Source organism: Drosophila eugracilis, unplaced genomic scaffold (genome assembly GCF_018153835.1).
Source record: "Drosophila eugracilis isolate 14026-0451.02 unplaced genomic scaffold, ASM1815383v1 contig_678, whole genome shotgun sequence".
In the NCBI taxonomy this organism is placed as follows: domain Eukaryota; kingdom Metazoa; phylum Arthropoda; class Insecta; order Diptera; family Drosophilidae; genus Drosophila; species Drosophila eugracilis.
The window spans coordinates 1-17,508 of record NW_024573566.1 but is presented as its reverse complement, the minus strand read 5'-3'; the positions used below and the strand labels follow the sequence as shown (position 1 = coordinate 17,508).

Genomic DNA, 17,508 nt, shown 5'->3' with positions numbered 1-17,508 from the left:
CTTTTGGGCTGAAACATTTTCTTCGAAATTTGTAGTATAGAGCCTTTACCTATCTGCAATTACTGATTCAAAAATTTAATTTTCATTAAATATTAAATAATTAATTCATTTAAAAAATCAACACAATTGCGATAATTAGATTCTTAGTGCTCATAAAGCAAATTTAACAGAATAAGCGATATCAGTGCCAGAATGGAGTAATCGTAATCAGCGCATTATTGAAATCAACAGCAAGAGTGTTAATAATTTTCCATTCCTCTTCCAGTTCTATGTATATCCTTTTATCATTGAAGACTTTGTAAGAACTTTCTGTGATAGGGCATGAGCAGCTGGTCCAGAGGAATGAGTTAACCAGCAACTCAGCAGCGGAATCGGATTCAGTTTGCTGGCATCGTCTCTACTAGTTAGTCCGAAAAATCAAAGTGAAACACTCGCGGATAATTCCTCTTCTGGAGTGCAATATCGTATTGCGGAGAACTAAAACACCTTCTTAAAATTTAATATAACGAAATATAACTTAATACTGCACCCTCAAAATGGTTTATGCTTCTCCCGATTTAAGTCGAGGAAAGTGGGAAAAACCATCGGACTATATATTTGCCTGCTTTGGATTAGCTTTAAAGCTTGATGTCCTCGTAGCCTCGTATTGGATGTTCTTCGATATGGGCAGTAAGTTATTGATAAAGCGAAATCTCAATATTATATATATATAAATGTTTTTTTGCGCGTTGCGTTGCCAATGATTAAATAAATATAGCATCTCAAATGACGTGTCAACCGATGACTCATTCATTGTATACTACCTATTAGATTAGATTATGCATCTATTAAGCAGACAATGATCATTTTTCTGATTAACAATATTTGGTTTAACAAACATAAAAATGATTTCCAATTTTATTGCACGGCAGTATTTGGCATACTGGTTTACCCTGTCTATTATGGTGATCTATTTGGTCCCAATCATGGTCATTCACTCCTTCATGGGGCAGTTTTCCAGCAGTGGATTTATTTCGGCATTTCGGCTGGCTCCTTTCTTTAAAGGTAAGTGGTCTTAACCAAGAGAGTCTTGTTCTGCTATATGGCAATTTGATTTCTAGGAATGGGGTATATGAGCTTGTTTCTGAGCATCTCCATGCTGATGTACTACAGCATTTTTGCTGCTGTTCCTCTGCTCTTCATGGTGAACTCTTTTCGACCCACTTTGCCTTGGAGTTGTGAAGGATTGGAGACTTGGCACAAAAGTGAAAAGCTTACTGTAAGAACGTGTTAGTAAAGTAATTATGAATAATATTAATTTTGCGTACTTCAAGATTTGCAACGTGTCAGTAAGTCTTGAATTCGATAACGATGGTTATCGAAAACAACATCATTTGCCCTCTGTGCTCTACTTTCAGTAAGTTTAGATCTCATCTATGTTATACAAATTAACAAATACGATATACATTAAAAATGATCGATAGATAATTACCAATGAATTATTTGTGGCTCTATTTGCAGAAACCATTTTAACAATTTAGAAGAAGTTAAATATCCAGATGGAATAGCGGACTATGAGCTATCCTGGCACTTTGTCGGCCTCTTCGTTCTGGTTTGGGCCATGATTGCGGCTATATTTTATAAGTTTTCTGAAACAGCAAAGTTTGGAAAGTTTATACGATATATGGTTATTGGAACAGTGGTTCTTCTTTTAGTGTGCTTTGTCCGCTTCTCGTTTCTCCCTGGAGCCTTGAAAGGTCTAAGCAAATATATGGTTCCCAACTTTCAAGATATGGCAATGGGAATCGGCCCAACATTCATCATACTTCTACATGCATTTGGGGCTGGCTGGGGACAGTGTGATAGCGCTGTCCAGCTTCAATGGGTTCAGGACCAACATAATGTCGTACAGTTGGATCATCTCCTTCGGCCAGATCTTCATTTACAACATTATTGGCATGGTTTCCATTATGATTGAACACCATTACAACGGTAATTACAATACTTCATTTGATTTGACAGCCTTAAAAAGTTGCAGTTCTTGATTGCAGAGCTTGCTGAAGCTTCGCCTAAAGTAGAAGTTCTGAGCCTTTGGCTCCTGTTTTTGTCCAGTGCTTCTGCTTTGTCCTCCATGGGTTGGGCAAACCTCTGGACATTTCTGTACTATACTATGCTGCTAATGGCGGCTCTTACTGTAATGGTAAGTAAAAATTATGTGTAAGTGTAAAGAATAAACCTAACTTGGCCACCTTTATAATGTTTAAGTTTATTAACTTTCTTACTTTTTATTTATATTTTCCATTTTAGTCGACACAAATCTTCACTGTCCTGCAAAGTTTGTTTGATGAGTTTGAAGAACTTAGAGAAAGAAAAATGGAAGTAACCTTTGGCCTTATTGGGGGCCTGGCAGTCTGTTCTTTTTTCTTCTGCACAAATGTAAGTAGCTATCGAATACTATATTACTGCCGCAATATGAACAATTTGTTATGGTTTTAAGCTTGGAGTGGAGTTCTTTTCTGCCTTGGGTCAAGATTGCCTTTACTCTCACAGTATGCTGCATTTACTGCTTCCTTTGGTGGTTTTGTGGGTTTACGGGCGACAACGTTTCCAGCGGGATATTGAGTTCATGCTGGGGCAGCCGTTTGCCTCCTGGAAGGTTTTCATACTCCGCTTCATAGCTCCGTTTAACTTGGTGATTTTGCTGGTTTGTTATTAATTGATATTTTTAATTGTATTTAAAAAACTTAAATGTCTATTTCATACTAGTTGTTAGGAATATCTATTTACATGATGGATCACTCTTACTCCTCAGCAGTGATCACCATTATATCTATTGTACTGGTGGCGTTACCCATTCTAGCAATACCTGGCTACGGATATTACTACCTTTACCAAAGCACCGGCACCTTTTGCGAGCGGTTCAGACGACCCACCGATTGGTATCCGGTTGAGATCGAGCACCGCCAGCAGTACGAGGAAGCTGTAGGTAATAGGGAGACGACCCAACAGCTAAGTGAGGTTGCCGAAGAGGTCAACTAATAGCTAAGAAGATTTTTAATAAAGAAACAGTTTTAATAAATAAGAAACTTAAATATACTGCGAAAATGCTTTTAAGATTAAAAGAACAGTTTAGCAAATTATTTAAATTTGAAGTTTCTTACATGACGGAAGCTTCAAAGGGTTATTTCTAATCTTGTTAAGATGAGTATAATAATAATGAGTAGAACTCAATTAAGGCTAACACCCCTTTCCGAATAAGCTGATATCGCTTAAGCTGATATGCCAGAATGGAGTAATCGTAATCAGCGCTTTATTGAAATCAACAGCAAGAGTGTAAACATTTTCCCATTCCTCTTCCAGTTCTATGTAATTCCTTTTATAATTGAAGACTTAGTAAGAACTTTCTGTGATAGGGCATGAGCAGCTGGACCAGAGGAATGAGTTTACCAGCAACTAAGCAGCGGAATCGGATTCAGTTTGCTGGCATCGTCTCTACTAGTTAGTCCGACAAATCAAAGTAAAACACTCGCGGATAATTCCTCTTCTGCCGTGCAATATCGTATTTCGGATTAACAAAAGACCTTCTTAAAATTTTATATAACGAATTATAACTTGATACTGCAGCCTCAAAATGGTTTATGATTCTCCCGATTTAAATCGAGGAAAGTGGGAAAAACCCACTGACTATATATTTGCCTGCTTGGGATTAGCTTTAAGCCCTGATATCTTTGCGGTGTTTCTTTGGTGGTTCTCCAATATAAGCAGTAAGTATTTGATTTGATGACATATAATCTCTAGATCATCTGCGAATGATTATTATGCATTGGTATTAGAAGTCTTTGAAGTTAAATAAATAACGGCAATTTGTTTTGATTAATTTTTAGTTTTACAAAGATACAAATTCATTTCTACTTCAATTGTTTTAGAGTTTGGAATATTTAATTACTTTGTGTACATGGTGATCTGTTTGGTTCCAATCCTGCTCATTCACTCCTTCGTGGGTCAGTTTTCCAGCAGTGGCTTTATATCCGCCTTTCGTCTTTCTCCTTTATTTAAAGGTAAGTCTTATTAATGAAAAAGGAGGTAATTGTATTTTGTTATATAGAATATCACTTTAAACTCTAGGCATGGGATATGTGACCTTGTTTCTGACCATCTCCATAGTGATTTACTACAGCATTTTTGCTGCTTATTCGCTTTTCTTCGTGGTGAACTCGCTTCGACCCACTTTGCCTTGGAGTTGCGATGGATACAAGTTTTGGCACAAAAATAATACTGCAGAATTCACAGTAAGAAAGTCGGGGTTAGTAATTTAATTATAAATAACACCGCTTCTGTCTACTTTAAGACTTGCAACTTGACAGTACCTCAGGATTTTGACTCATATGAGGATCATCCAATGCATAATGCACCCTCCGAGCTGTATATTCAGTAAGTCTGCTAAGATGTTATTAACTAAAGTTTCCCAATTGCAATTTTTGGAGTATATTGCTAATTTTTTATAGTAGTGCTGTTAAAAATTATCGATGCGTTTTTTAAAATCTTAAACATCTTCTTGGCTCTATTTTCAGTAGCCATTTTGCCAGTATACAAGCGGATTTCGATCTATATTTAGAGGACTTAAAAATACACTGGCAGTTTGTCGGATTCTTCGTTCTAGTTTGGGCCATGATTGCGGTTATATTTTACAAGTTTAGAGAAACCGCCAAGTTTGGAAAGCTCATGAGATATATGGTTATTGGAACACTGTCCGTTCTGTTGGTGTGCTTTGTCCGCTTTTCGTTTCTTCCAGGAACATTTAAGGGCCTAACCATATTTGAGAATGCGTATCCCGACGTACAAGGCGTTGCAATGGGAATCGGCTCAACATTAATATTGGTTGTACATGCATTTGGAGCTGGTTGGGGCAGTGTGATAGCCCTGTCCAGTTTCAATGGGTTCAGGACCAACATAATGTCGTACAGTTGGATCATCTCCTTTGGCCAGATCTTCATATTCATAATGTTCGGAATGGTTCATTTTATGATTCAACACTACCGCAACGGTAATTACAATAATTCTATTTGATGTCCTTTACATAATATTCAGTTCTTGATTACAGAGCCCAAAGGACCTTCGGGGTTCTTTATAATTAGGCTCGATTGGGACTTGATGGGGCATACCAGTGCTCTGTCCACATTGGAATGGCCGAACCTCTGGACATTTCTGTACTATTCTATGTTTCTGATGGCTGCTCTTATTGGAATGGTAAGTACTATTAGACCCGTTTCTCGTAGAGTAATAGGGTATTATGAATTTCTTGAAAAGTATGTAACAGGTAGAATGAAGCGTTTCCGATTCTTGATCAGGAGCACGTATGAGCACTGAGATTTTAGGAACCATAAGAGATACAAAGTTGAGATTGGGCATGCAGATTCTTGAGATGTCTTCGCAGCGCAGGGTTATTTTTATGAAAGAAGGTTCCACAAGGGCAGTGACAAAATATGGCGCTTTGTTTCAAAATTGGATAATACAATATCGCGTCTTCTTGTTCCTATTGATATTGGGAAAATATTTTAAACTAAAAAGGATTATAACTTTGTCATGCCGAGTTTAGGGTAAGTAGACTTACCCTTAAAACCATGATTTATGTGTGGTGTAGTAGATTAAATTCACATGATTAAAACCTATGTATATACTCTACTTAAGTGCATTTAATTATCACTTTACTAAAAGTTCTTTAAGAATAAATTCTTAAATAATTTCCATTCTAGTCGACTCAAATCTTTACTGTCCTGCAAAGTTTGTTTGACGAGTTTGAAGAACTACGAAAGAGGAAAATGCAAGTGACCTTTGGCCTAATTGGAGGCCTGTCAGTCTGTTCCTTGTTCTTCTGCACGAATGTAAGCATTTTATCGAATATCTAAAACGCAATATTAACCATGATATGAACTTTCTTTTATACTATTTCCAGCGTGGCATTAGTTTATTTTCTCACTTGGGTGTTGATGCCATTTTCACACACAGTGTGCTCAACTTCCTGCTTCTTTTGGTGGTTTTGTGGGTTTATGGGCGGCAACGTTTCCAGCGGGATATTGAGTTCATGCTGGGTCAGCCGTTTGCCTCCTGGAAGGTTTTCATACTCCGCTTCATAGCCCCCATTATTTTTCTGATTGGTCTGGTTCGTTTTTAACCAATAGTTTAAGTTTTATTAAAAAATATTAAATATTTACTTCTTTATTAGTTTGCAGGAATATATTTTTACAGTTTTTATGACTTTGGCCTCTCCATTATATATATTATCCCTGTATATGGAGTTTACTACCTTTACCAGAGCAACGGCACCTTTAGTGAGCGGTTCAGGCGCACCTGTCGACCCACCAATTGGTATCCAGTTGAGATGGACCACCGCCAGCAGTACGAGGAAGCTGCAGGCAATACTGAGATGAAGTCAGTGCTGATAAGCTCTACTGGCGAACAAGAAGATTCTCAATGAACAATGAATGTAACTACATGAGAAAGTTGAATGCATGACATGGACATCTAATAAATAAATTGAAAATGAAGTGGACGATATTTTTTCTTCATATGTACCTTCTCTGCATTTTGCAATAAAATGACTTGTAATTCATTGTGCTTCATTAGTGATGAGGTAATGCAAAGATTTCTGTAAAGGAAAACGCCAAAAGGCGTTGACAACCGTGTCGGCAGAGATGTGTGTAAGTGGCCTCAGGCCAACAGGTGAATCTGTTCATCATGTAAAGTCAGGGTGATGGTCACGGTTAAGGTGATGGGCAAACCACAATGCGGGCTAGGGCTTGTGAATTTGGGAAGGTTACTTGTATTTTTATTTTGTTTTACAGAGTTTCGTATTTACCAGAGAACGGCAAGGGTACACCCAGACAATGAGTGCACTCGAATCATGTGTGCCTTTTCGGCACTCAGAGTGTGATCGGCACCCTAAAATAAGGGTGTGTGCCTTGCACAGGCTCATTTTGAATGTGCACAAATCGGATTGTGCGTTTTGAGTGTTTGCGTTTTTGACACCCGCTCAATTTTAGGCACATGAGTCTAATGCACAGACACCCTAAACACTCATAGCAAATGAAGCGAGTGTCTGAGACACCCATGATTTTGGGAAAGTGAGTCGGGTGTCTTGAAAGTGAGTCAGTGTCTCGAAATGAGTCAGTGTCTCGAGATGAGTCGTGTGTCTTGAAATGATCTGTGTGTTTCGGGTGTCTTCAGCTGTATTGCATGAGCAGGTCATTGAGGGTTGACCGAATAATTTTACATGAAAGGAAGGAAGGAAATCCCAATAATCCCAATCATTAAATACTTGTAATGATTATAAACTCTTATTTTTTAATATTAGTTACTGAAGACGGCAATAATTTGTATTATTAGAAATATACTTTTCTAATATTAAATTATTGGGATTTCCTTCCTTCCTTTCATGTAAAATTATTCGGTCAACCCTCAATGACCTGCTCATGCAATACAGCTGAAGACACCCGAAACACACAGATCATTTCAAGACACACGACTCATCTCGAGACACTCGACTCATCTCGAGACACTCGACTCACTTTCAAGACACCCGACTCACTTTCCCAAAAATCATGGGTGTCTCAGACACTCGCTTCATTTGCTATGAGTGTTTAGGGTGTCTGTGCATTAGACTCATGTGCCTAAAATTGAGCGGGTGTCAAAAACGCAAACACTCATAACGCACAATCCGATTTGTGCACATTCAAAATGTGCTGTGCAAGACACTCACCCTTATTTTAGGGTGCCGATCACACTCTGAGTCCCGAAAAGGCACATATGATTCGAGTGCACTCATTGTATGGGTGTACCCTTGCCGTTCTCTGGTGTCTGTGCATTAGACTCATGTGCCTAAAATTGAGCGGGTGTCAAAAACGCAAACACCCTAAACGCACAAAGCGATCTGTGCACTCAGGGTGTGTGCTCTTTTCTTGTTGTTCATGAGTGCGACACACACTCGAAATGTATGAGTGTGATTCGGGTGCCGAAAAAAGACACCCTTGACGTTCTCTGGTATTTACACATGCCTGTAGTGGACGCTTAGCGGCGGCAGAAAGACTTTGTTACAAGCCGATAGGTTTCACACTTTTAGTTCCGTTTATATCCGCTATGTGGCGTCGTTGCTGGGCCGACACAACAAAGGTCCGGCAGTTTGATTTAAATTCTTGCATATAATTTAGTAAGTAGTTACACCTAGGAAAGCGGCGAGTTAATTGGGAGGGAACTAAGTTTTACTTAGTACTTTAAAACTTGCTTCTACTTTATATTGTTAGTTTGGTGTGTAATTGGAATTATAGGCGAGAGAAACGTGAATGGTAACCTCCAAGCTGGTTTACTACATTTTTGCTCCTGTTCTGCTTTCTTTCTTATCTTTCCGTGCAATTTTGCCAACTGTGCAGTGATCATGGAGTGATCCTATCAGTATATTCTTCTGAGTCATACGACTTAGGAAGCCGTATGTTATAGAAATTAGGTTTTGTTTTTGATTAGATTAAGTAGATCGTGGTATAAGGCCAAAGGCAGAGCCATGCACTTTACTAAAGTCAAGGATAATCATCAAAAGACAACCGGTTACCATAATGATTATATTATGATTATAATCATTGCCTACTTTTGGGCGAACACATTTTCTTAGAACTTTGTACCTAGCTGCAATTATTGATTAAAAAAAAATTTAAATTTGTTTGAAGAATTATTTAATTAATTCATTTAAAAAATTAACACGATTACGATAATAATAATAAAGCACATTCAACAGCTCAGATAGAACAGCAAGGTTATCACCAATAATTAGTTAGATATTTTAGCCTTAACCAAATTGGTAATAGTTTTCCTTATGCTATCTATGAATATAAGAAAATATATGCTGTTCAGCTTAAGCTGGACAATTGATTACTATTGGAGCCTATGATTAGTTAATAATGAGTAGAACTCAATTAAGGCTAACACCCCTTTCCGAATAAGCGATATCAGTGCCAGAATGGAGTAATCGTAATCAGCGCTTTATTGAAATCAACAGCAAGAGTGTAAACATTTTCCCATTCCTCTTCCAGTTCCATGTAATTCCTTTTATAATTGAAGACTTAGTAAGAACTTTCTGTGATAGGGCATGAGCAGCTGGTCCAGAGAAATGAGTTTACCAGCAACTCAGCAGCGGAATCGGATTCAGTTTGCTGGCATCGTCTCTACTAGTTAGTCCGACAAATCAAAGTAAAACACTCGCGGATCATTCTTCTTCTGGCGTGCAATATCGTATTTCGGATAAACAAAAGACCTTCTTAAAATTTAATATAACGAAATATAACTTAATACTGCAGCCTCAAAATGGTTTATGCTTCTCCCGATTTAAGTCGAGGAAAGTGGGAAAAACCCACTGACTATATATTTGCTTGCTTTGGCTTAGCTTTAAGGCCTGATGTCTTTGCGGTCTTCTTTTGGTGGTCCTCCAATATAGGCAGTAAGTAATTGATATGAGAAATCCTTATTATATAGCAGATAAGCTCTATTGTCGGAGCAATCTTTTTCTGACTAATGACTATTATGCATTGGTATCAGAAGGCTTTGAAGTTAAACATTTAATAGTAATGTGTTTTGAAACATTTTTAGTCTAACAAAGATAAAAATTCATTTCTACCTCAATTGTTTTAGTTTTTGGAATATTTCCTTACTTTGTATATATGGTGATCTGTTTGGTTCCAATCCTGCTCATTCACTCCTTCGTGGGGCAGTTTTCCAGCAGTGGCTTTATATCCGCCTTTCGTCTTTCTCCTTTATTTAAAGGTAAGTGTTTTTTAAAAGAAAGCAGGTAGTTGTATTATAATTTCTATTTAAACTTTAGGCATGGGCTATGTGACCTTGTTTCTGACCATCTCCGTAGTGATTTACTACAGCATTTTTGCTGCTTATTCGCTTTTATTCGTGGTGAACTCGCTTCGACCCACTTTGCCTTGGAGTTGTGAAGGATACAAGTCTTGGCACAAAAATGATACTGCAGAATTCACAGTAAGAAAGTCGGGGTTAGTAATGTAATTATAAATAACACACACTTCTGTCTACTTTAAGACTTGCAACATAACAGTAAATCAGGATTTTTACTCAGTTGAGGATCATCCAGGGCATCATATACCCTCCGCGCTGTACTTTAAGTAAGTCTGCTGAGATCTTGTTAACCAAATGGTGCTGTTTTTGATGTATATGGCTTAAACAACTTTATTGCTGTATTTTCAGTAACCATTTTTACAGTTTGGGAGATACGATCGATCGAGAAAGAAGAGATGCCATAAACCTATCCTGGCATTTTGTCGGCCTCTTCGTTCTAGTTTGGGCTATGATTGCAGTTATATTTTACAAGTTTTATGAGACCGCAAAGTTTGGAAAATTCATACGATATATGGTTATTGGAACACTGTCCGTTCTTTTGGTGTGCTTTGTCCGCTTTTCATTTCTTCCAGGAGCATTCAACGGTCTAACCACATATAATAATATGTATCCCAACGTACAAGAAATGACAAGGGCAATCGGCTCAACATTAATATTGGTTATAAATGCATTTGGGGCTGGTTGGGGCAGTGTAATAGCTCTGTCCAGTTTCAATGGGTTCAAAACCAATATAATGTCGTACAGTTGGATCAGTTCTGTCGGCCAGATCTTCATATTCCTCATGTTTGGAATGGTTTCTTTTATGATTAAATACCACCACTACGGTAATTACAATAATTAGTTTTGATGTCCTTTACAGAATATTCAATTCTTGATTACAGAGCTCAACGGCGAGGGTTTCGCATTTATTGTGTCCGATTGGGAGTTGAAGACCAATGCCAGTGCTCTGTCTACATTGGGGTGGGCAAACCTCTGGACTTTTCTGTACTATACTATGGTACTAATGGCTGCTCTTATTGGAATGGTAAGTATTCTTATACCCGTTACTTATAGAGTAAAATGGTATATTGTGTTCGTTGAAAATATGTACCAAGTAGAATAAAGCGTTTCCAACCCTATAAAGCAAGGGTCCTCAAATTGTTCTTAGAGCGGAGCATTTATTAACACGAATACAAAAAAAAGACCACATATTTAGTGACGCTTTTCTGTGCACTGAGAGAAAAAAATTCGGATTTCCAAATCCACTGCGAACTAAACTTTAAATTGCAAAACGAAGTTACAAAGAATGAATTCCAGTGCAAGTGTTCAAGGATGATCGAGGAAGAAAGAACAGTTAGCCACGGAATGAGGCGAGAAGAGGAAAACGAAAAATTGTTTGTGGAATAGCAAGGAGTTCGAGGGATGATCTAGGAAGAAACAAGAACAAATTGTATTGAAGTTGGCGATGGAATGAAACGGAAAGAGGAACACGAAAAATAGAGTCGTCCATGTCCGTCAGTCTTCTCTTATCTTCTATCTATCTATCGGTTTACTAAAACTTTTATAAAATCAAAACATTATTTTATTATATATCTATATATAGCTAAAACAACCCATATAAACCTATGATTATACCTATAGTCTATTTAAATGTATTTAATTATCGTGTTGCTAAAAGTTCTTTAAAACTAAGTTCTTGAATAATTTTCGTTCTAGTCGACACAAATCTTCACTGTCTTGCAAAGTTTGTTTGATGAGTTTGAAGAACTACGAAAGAGAAAAGTGCAAGTGACCTTTGCCCTGATTGGAGGCCTGTCAGTCTGTTCCTTGTTCTTCTGCACGAAATGTAAGCATTTTATCGAATACTCGTATATAAAACGCAATATTAACCATGAGATTAATTCTGTAATATTCTGTAATATTTCTAGCAAGGCACTTTTTTATTTTCTCTCTTGGGTGATGATGCCATTTTCACACACAGTGTGCTCCACTTTCTACTTATTTTGGTGGTTTTGTGGGTTTACGGGCGGGAACGTTTCCAGCGGGATATTGAGTTCATGTTGGGCCAGCCGTTTGCCTCCTGGAAGGTTTTCATACTCCGCTTCATAGCCCCCATTATTTTGCTGATTGGTCTGGTTCGTTATAAACTTTTATTATCTTTTAAAAGCTAAAATATGTAATTTTTAATTAGGTTGTAGGAATGTTTTTATTTTCAACATTTTGGAGGACCATTTATCTATTACGCTAGTATTATATATCGATTCTGGCGATACCTGGCTATGGATTTTACTACCTTTACCAGGGCAACGGCACCTTTAGTGAGCGGTTCAGGCGCACCTGTCGACCCACCAATTGGTATCCAGTTGAGATGGACCACCGCCAGCAGTACGAGGAAACTGCAGGCAATACTGAGATGAAGGCAGTGCTGATAAGCTCTACTGGCGAACAAGAAGATTCTCAATGAACAATGAATGTAATTACATGAGAAAGTTGAATGCATGACATGGACTTCTAATAAATAAATTGAAAATGAAGTGAAAGATATATTTTCTTCATATGTCCCTTCTCTATATTTTACATGCTACGGAATAAAACATACATAGGCTTAACTGCACAGCTTATACGCGTAGTGTAAGGTCAAAGGCACAGCCATGCAGATATAAACTATTTCCAACCTATTGTCGAAAGATATATATTGAAAAGTGAGTCAAAGTGATATGATCTAGTATATTTCCCTGAAATACGAAAGTTAATTAATGAAATGATTTCCCCTCCTTAAGGCTAACACATTTTCTTAGATCTCTGCCACAAGCTCTGCCAATACTAAACTCAGAAAGCATAATAATATCAGCGTTATCAGTGACTCAATGAAAAATTAGTAATTAGTAGTATTGAAATCAAAGCAATCTAATAGAAATGGTCTAAATATTTTGGGGGAGTATAGTATCAGTTTCCAGTTCTCTCACTGAAACGACAAGTAGGCAAACTGAAGGGAAACAAACATAGATTTAAAAGCTCTGATAATGCGAATTAAAAGCCATAGTGAATGGAAGTGGAAATACCCTAACATAATAATTAATACTTATTAAGGAAATATGTTTTGATCCTTTTAAGAAAATTAAGGAAACCTTTTTTTGGATATGAAAATTTTTCTAACTAGATGTGGAAAAGGTTTTGAATTTATAAACATTTATTTGCATTATTCAGTTTCTGTTCCATTTAGTTCCTTCTATGAATGAAGACCAAGTGAGAATTCCCTGTGATAGGGCAATGAGCATCTGGTCTAGAGGGATGAGCTAAGGCAGCCGCTGAGCTACGGAATCTGATTCAGTTTGACGGCATCGGCCCTACTAATTACTTCGAGTTAAACGGTTGTGAAATATTAATAATAAATCCTCTATTGGCATGCACAATCGTATTTCGGAGACATAAAAGTAAAAGTAAAATTGATTAAAGTTGCCGTCGCAGCATGGTTTATGAAACATCGTACGGAACGGGGGTTAAGCCCGTCTCCCCCGATTTAAATCGAGGAAAGTGGGAAAAACCCACGGACTATATATTTGCCTGCTTTGGATTAGCTTTAAAGCTTGATGTCCTTGTAGCCTCGTATTGGAGGTTTTTCAATATGGGCAGTAAGTAATAAATAGAGTTAAATCATTATATAATATAGCAGATAAGCCCTAGGGTTAGCATAATCTTTTTTTGTTAGCATAATTTCGTTGCCAGTGACATACGACACTATGACTCACTGTGTACCACTTAATTTTAGATTATTGAAATCAAAACTTGTATTTGGTGAAATAGATTATTAAAACGGCCAGACGGACACCAACAAACTGTTCTGATGTACAATTGATTTTGTTTAACAAACGTAAAAAATGATTTCCCATTTTATTGCTTTAGTATTTGGCATACTGCCTTACTTTATGTACATGGTGATCTATTTGGTTCCCAATCATGGTTATTCACTCCTTCATGGGGCAGTTTTCCAGCAGTGGCTTCATCTCCGCCTTTCGTCTAGCTCCGTTCTTTAAAGGTAAGTCATTTTAACCAAGAGAGTTTGGTTCTCTTATCAATGTCAATTTAAATTCTAGGAATGGGATATGTGAGCGTCTTCCTGACCATCTCCATGCTGATTTACTACAGCATTTTTGCTGCTGTTCCTCTGCTCTTCATGGTGAACTCTTTTCGTCCAACTTTGCCTTGGAGTTGTGAAGGATTAAAGTCGTGGCATAATGCGACTTCTGAAGAATTGACTGTAAGAAAGTCGTTCTCATTTATGTCTTGCAACTTATCAGCCACTTTGCATAATTTCGAATTCAATAACGACACATCTTCGGTGACAACATTGCGTTACGTACCCTCTGTGCTCTACTTTCAGTAAGTCATAAAGCTTTCCAAATTGCTAAATTTTAATAAAAGTTTACATTATAAAATCGTAATATACTCAAAAAGTAAAGCCAGCGAGCTGAATTTCCTTAGAGTATATTGCTCATTTTGTAAAGTAGTGCTTATAGATAATTACCAATACTATTTTAAACCCCTAAGTATCTTTGTGGCTTTATTTCCAGAAACCATTTTGACGGTTTACGACAAGGTAGAGATTCAAATAGAATAGCCGACTATGAGCTATCCTGGCATTTTGTCGGCCTCTTCGTTCTAGTTTGGGTCATGATTGCGGCTATATTTTATAAGTTTTCTGAGACAGCAAAGTTTGGAAAATTCATACGATATATGGTTATTGGAACACTGACCCTTCTGCTCGTGTGCTTTGTCCGTTTTTTGTTTCTCCCAGGAGCCTTGAATGGTCTAAGCCGATATATGGCTCCCATCGTAAACGATATGACGTTGGGACCTGCATCTACCTTTATAATGGTCCTACATGCATTTGGGGCTGGCTGGGGCAGTGTGATAGCCCTGTCCAGCTTCAATGGGTTCAGGACCAACATAATGTCGTACAGTTGGATCATCTCCTTCGGCCAGATCTTCATTTACATCATGTTTGGCATGGTTTCCTTTATGATTGAACACCATTACAATGGTAAGTAAAATATTTTATTCTTCATTACCTTTGGAAAAACTTCAGTTTTACAGAGACTAGCAATTCTTCGACTGTTCTGAAGGGTTGGCTTTTGTTTTTATCCAGTGCCAGTGCCTTGTCCACAATGGGATGGGCAAACCTCTGGATTTTTCTGTACTATACTATGTTACTAATGGCGGCTCTTATTCTTATGGTTAGTAGCATATATATATCAGCATATATTTATATTAAAAAAAGAATAAATCTAACTTTGAAGTTAAGTACTCTTAAAGCTTAAATTAAGCAAATGACCGAACCAAGCAACCTATTAGTTTATTAAGAAGTGTTTAATTCTCAGTTTGGTTTCTTATATATTTTCCATTTTAGTCGACACAAATCTTCACTGTTTTGCAAAGTTTGTTTGATGAGTTTGAAGAACTTAGAAAAGAAAAATGGAATTAACCTTTGGCCTTATTGGAGGCTTAGCTGTTTGTTCCCTTTTCTTTTGCACGAATGTAAGTATTTTATGGAATATCTAAAATGCAATATTAACCATGAGATATTATATTATTTTCAGCATGGCATAGCTTTCTTTTCAGCCTTGAGTCATGATGCCATTTTCACTCACAGTGTGCTCCACTTGCTCCTCCTTTTGGTAGTTTTGTGGGTTTACGGGCGGCAACGTTTCCAGCGGGATATTGAGTTTATGCTGGGTCAGCCGTTTGCCTCCTGGAAGGTTTTTATACTCCGCTTCATAGCTCCATTTATCTTGGTGATTTGTCTGGTTCGTTATAAACTTTTATTATCTTTTAAAAGCTAAAATGATGTAATATTTAATTAGGTTGTAGGATTATTTTTTTTTTCAACGGAGCACGGTTACTCCTCAACAGCGGTCACCATTATATCTATTACGCTAGTGCTGTTACCGATTCTGGCAATACCTGGCTATGGATTTTACTGCCTTTACCAGAGCAACGGCACCTTTAGTGATCGGTTCAGGCGCACCTGTCGACCCACCGATTGGTATCCGGTTGAGATGGAGCACCGGCAGGAGTACGAAGAAGCTGTAGGTAATACTGAGATGAGTTCAGTGCTGGTGAGCTCAACTGGCGAACAAGAAGATTATCAACGTCCAACAAATGCAAATAATTAAGAAATTTGAGTACATTGTGCAAGAGTATAATAAGTAAGCCAAAGTAAAAAAGTATAGATAATATAAAGTTTCTTATAAACGATAATAATCTTTAAAAATATACCATTTTTGTATTGTAAAAGTAAGAGCTAGACAGTTTTAAAACAAGGTAAGAAGCTGTACTGAACTATATTTTGGTCCTTGAAAACCCCGTTATGGAGAGTATTCCTGAATTGCCGAATTCTAAAAGAGAAACCCAATCCATGGTTTCAAATAATAATTGGGGCGAAATTAGCGTGTCAAAAAATAGGAAAATAGAAATGAAATAGCTTAAGCCTTTAACTGCTCTGCGTTGTAAAGCACAGACCAAAACCATTACATAAAATCTATAAGGGTAAACAAATTACGAGCTTAAGCATCTGGAAATCAATTGCTTTTTTAGCAAGTTCGAATCCATTATATCTGTTTCTTGAACTTTTTCTTCCAGTCAAAGTAACACTCTAAAAAAGGTTTGATAGTTTTCTTATGGTGTCGCTTAGCGGCGGCAGAAAGACAGTGTTACCATCCGATAGGTCTCCCTTTTAGTTTCGTTCAGGTCCGATGTGCGGCGTCTTAGGCTGGACCGCAGAACAGCAGAGTAAAGTGTATCAGAATGCCTTGTCTATAATTTGAATCAGTAAGTCGATGTAAGTAGAAAAGAAGCGAGTTGATTGGGACGGCGACTAAGTAATTAGGTTTTTAATTTTAATTAACTTACTTGTACTTGATAATATTAGTTTTCTTTGCAATTTTGAAGCACGGGATACGTGAACGACCTACTGAGCATCCCCATGCTGTTTTTCTGCAACATTTTTACTGCTGTTCTACTTATCTTTTGTAAATAGATTGTAAAATAATGACAAGAGTAGAGCCATGTAAATTTTATTGACTGAATATATATTTTGGAAATATAAGTCATAGTAATAAGATCTAGCAATAAATCGCTCTTAATATTACGCTCATATTTTTGCATTACGATATTCGATAGGTAATAAAAGAATTGCCTACCTTTTAGGCTGGTACATTTTGTGAGATCTACCACAAGCTGAAAATACCAAATTTTAGTTTCAAATACTTAAATATTTGATAAATAAAAATTATGCCTAATAAAATGTGGTACATTTGACATCTACCACAAGCTGAAAATACCAAATTCTAGTTTCAAATACTTAAATATCTGAAATAAATATTTTGAATAAAAAATTTGTAATTTAAAATATCTATTGAATTTGAAAGCTTTTCAAAATCATTTTAAGTCTTAATTGAAATTATATGTGAACACCTCTTAAAGAAATTCATTATAAAACACATTTAAAAGCTTAGAAAGTTCAACGAGGTTATCAAACACAATTATTCTCATATATTTATAGCCATAACCGCATTGAAACAAATTGATAATAGTTCTTAGCTTTATATTCAATACTAGTGCAGTCTAAGATTAATCAATAATTAATAG

At 37.0% G+C, this 17,508-nt stretch overlaps 2 protein-coding genes and 2 pseudogenes across 3 annotated transcripts; all 4 read left to right on the top strand.

The window, feature by feature from the left end:
* The first annotated feature begins 536 nt into the window (after positions 1 to 536).
* On the top strand, positions 537 to 3,018 carry LOC108106827 (sodium- and chloride-dependent glycine transporter 1-like). Its single transcript, XM_017214064.2, is given in 11 exon segments — positions 537 to 669; positions 912 to 940; positions 942 to 1,044; positions 1,101 to 1,258; positions 1,314 to 1,396; positions 1,501 to 1,834; positions 1,836 to 1,971; positions 2,031 to 2,179; positions 2,287 to 2,415; positions 2,477 to 2,683; positions 2,746 to 3,018. Coding segments are annotated over 11 exon segments (1,734 nt in total).
* A 452-nt stretch (positions 3,019 to 3,470) lies between these two features.
* Positions 3,471 to 6,513, top strand: LOC108106890 (sodium- and chloride-dependent glycine transporter 1-like). 2 transcript variants are annotated; one of them, XM_017214138.2, is made up of 9 exons: positions 3,471 to 3,743; positions 3,906 to 4,037; positions 4,105 to 4,268; positions 4,328 to 4,410; positions 4,554 to 5,023; positions 5,081 to 5,226; positions 5,733 to 5,861; positions 5,933 to 6,139; positions 6,203 to 6,513. In XM_017214138.2, the coding sequence occupies exons 1-9, from the start codon at positions 3,611 to 3,613 to the stop codon at positions 6,452 to 6,454; spliced, it is 1,716 nt and encodes a 571-aa protein (XP_017069627.2). In that variant the 5' UTR covers positions 3,471 to 3,610; the 3' UTR covers positions 6,455 to 6,513. The 2 variants fall into 2 exon arrangements, with proteins under 2 accessions (XP_017069627.2, XP_017069626.2); XM_017214137.2 differs by having other exon boundaries at positions 4,551 to 5,023.
* A 2,688-nt stretch (positions 6,514 to 9,201) lies between these two features.
* On the top strand, positions 9,202 to 12,325 carry LOC108106901 (annotated as a pseudogene).
* Positions 12,326 to 13,209: 884 nt separating this feature from the next.
* Positions 13,210 to 16,119, top strand: LOC108106873 (annotated as a pseudogene).
* Positions 16,120 to 17,508: the final 1,389 nt, after the last annotated feature.

Bases quoted from the DNA above. Each gene is read 5' to 3' on its own strand.
- LOC108106890 (XM_017214137.2), top strand. From the start codon at position 3,611: ATGGTTTATGATTCTCCCGATTTAAATCGAGGAAAGTGGGAAAAACCC. The intron at 4,269-4,327 runs GTAAGAAAGTCG...GTCTACTTTAAG, and splicing joins ATAATACTGCAGAATTCACA to ACTTGCAACTTGACAGTACC. The intron at 4,411-4,550 runs GTAAGTCTGCTA...CTCTATTTTCAG, and splicing joins CCCTCCGAGCTGTATATTCA to TAGCCATTTTGCCAGTATAC.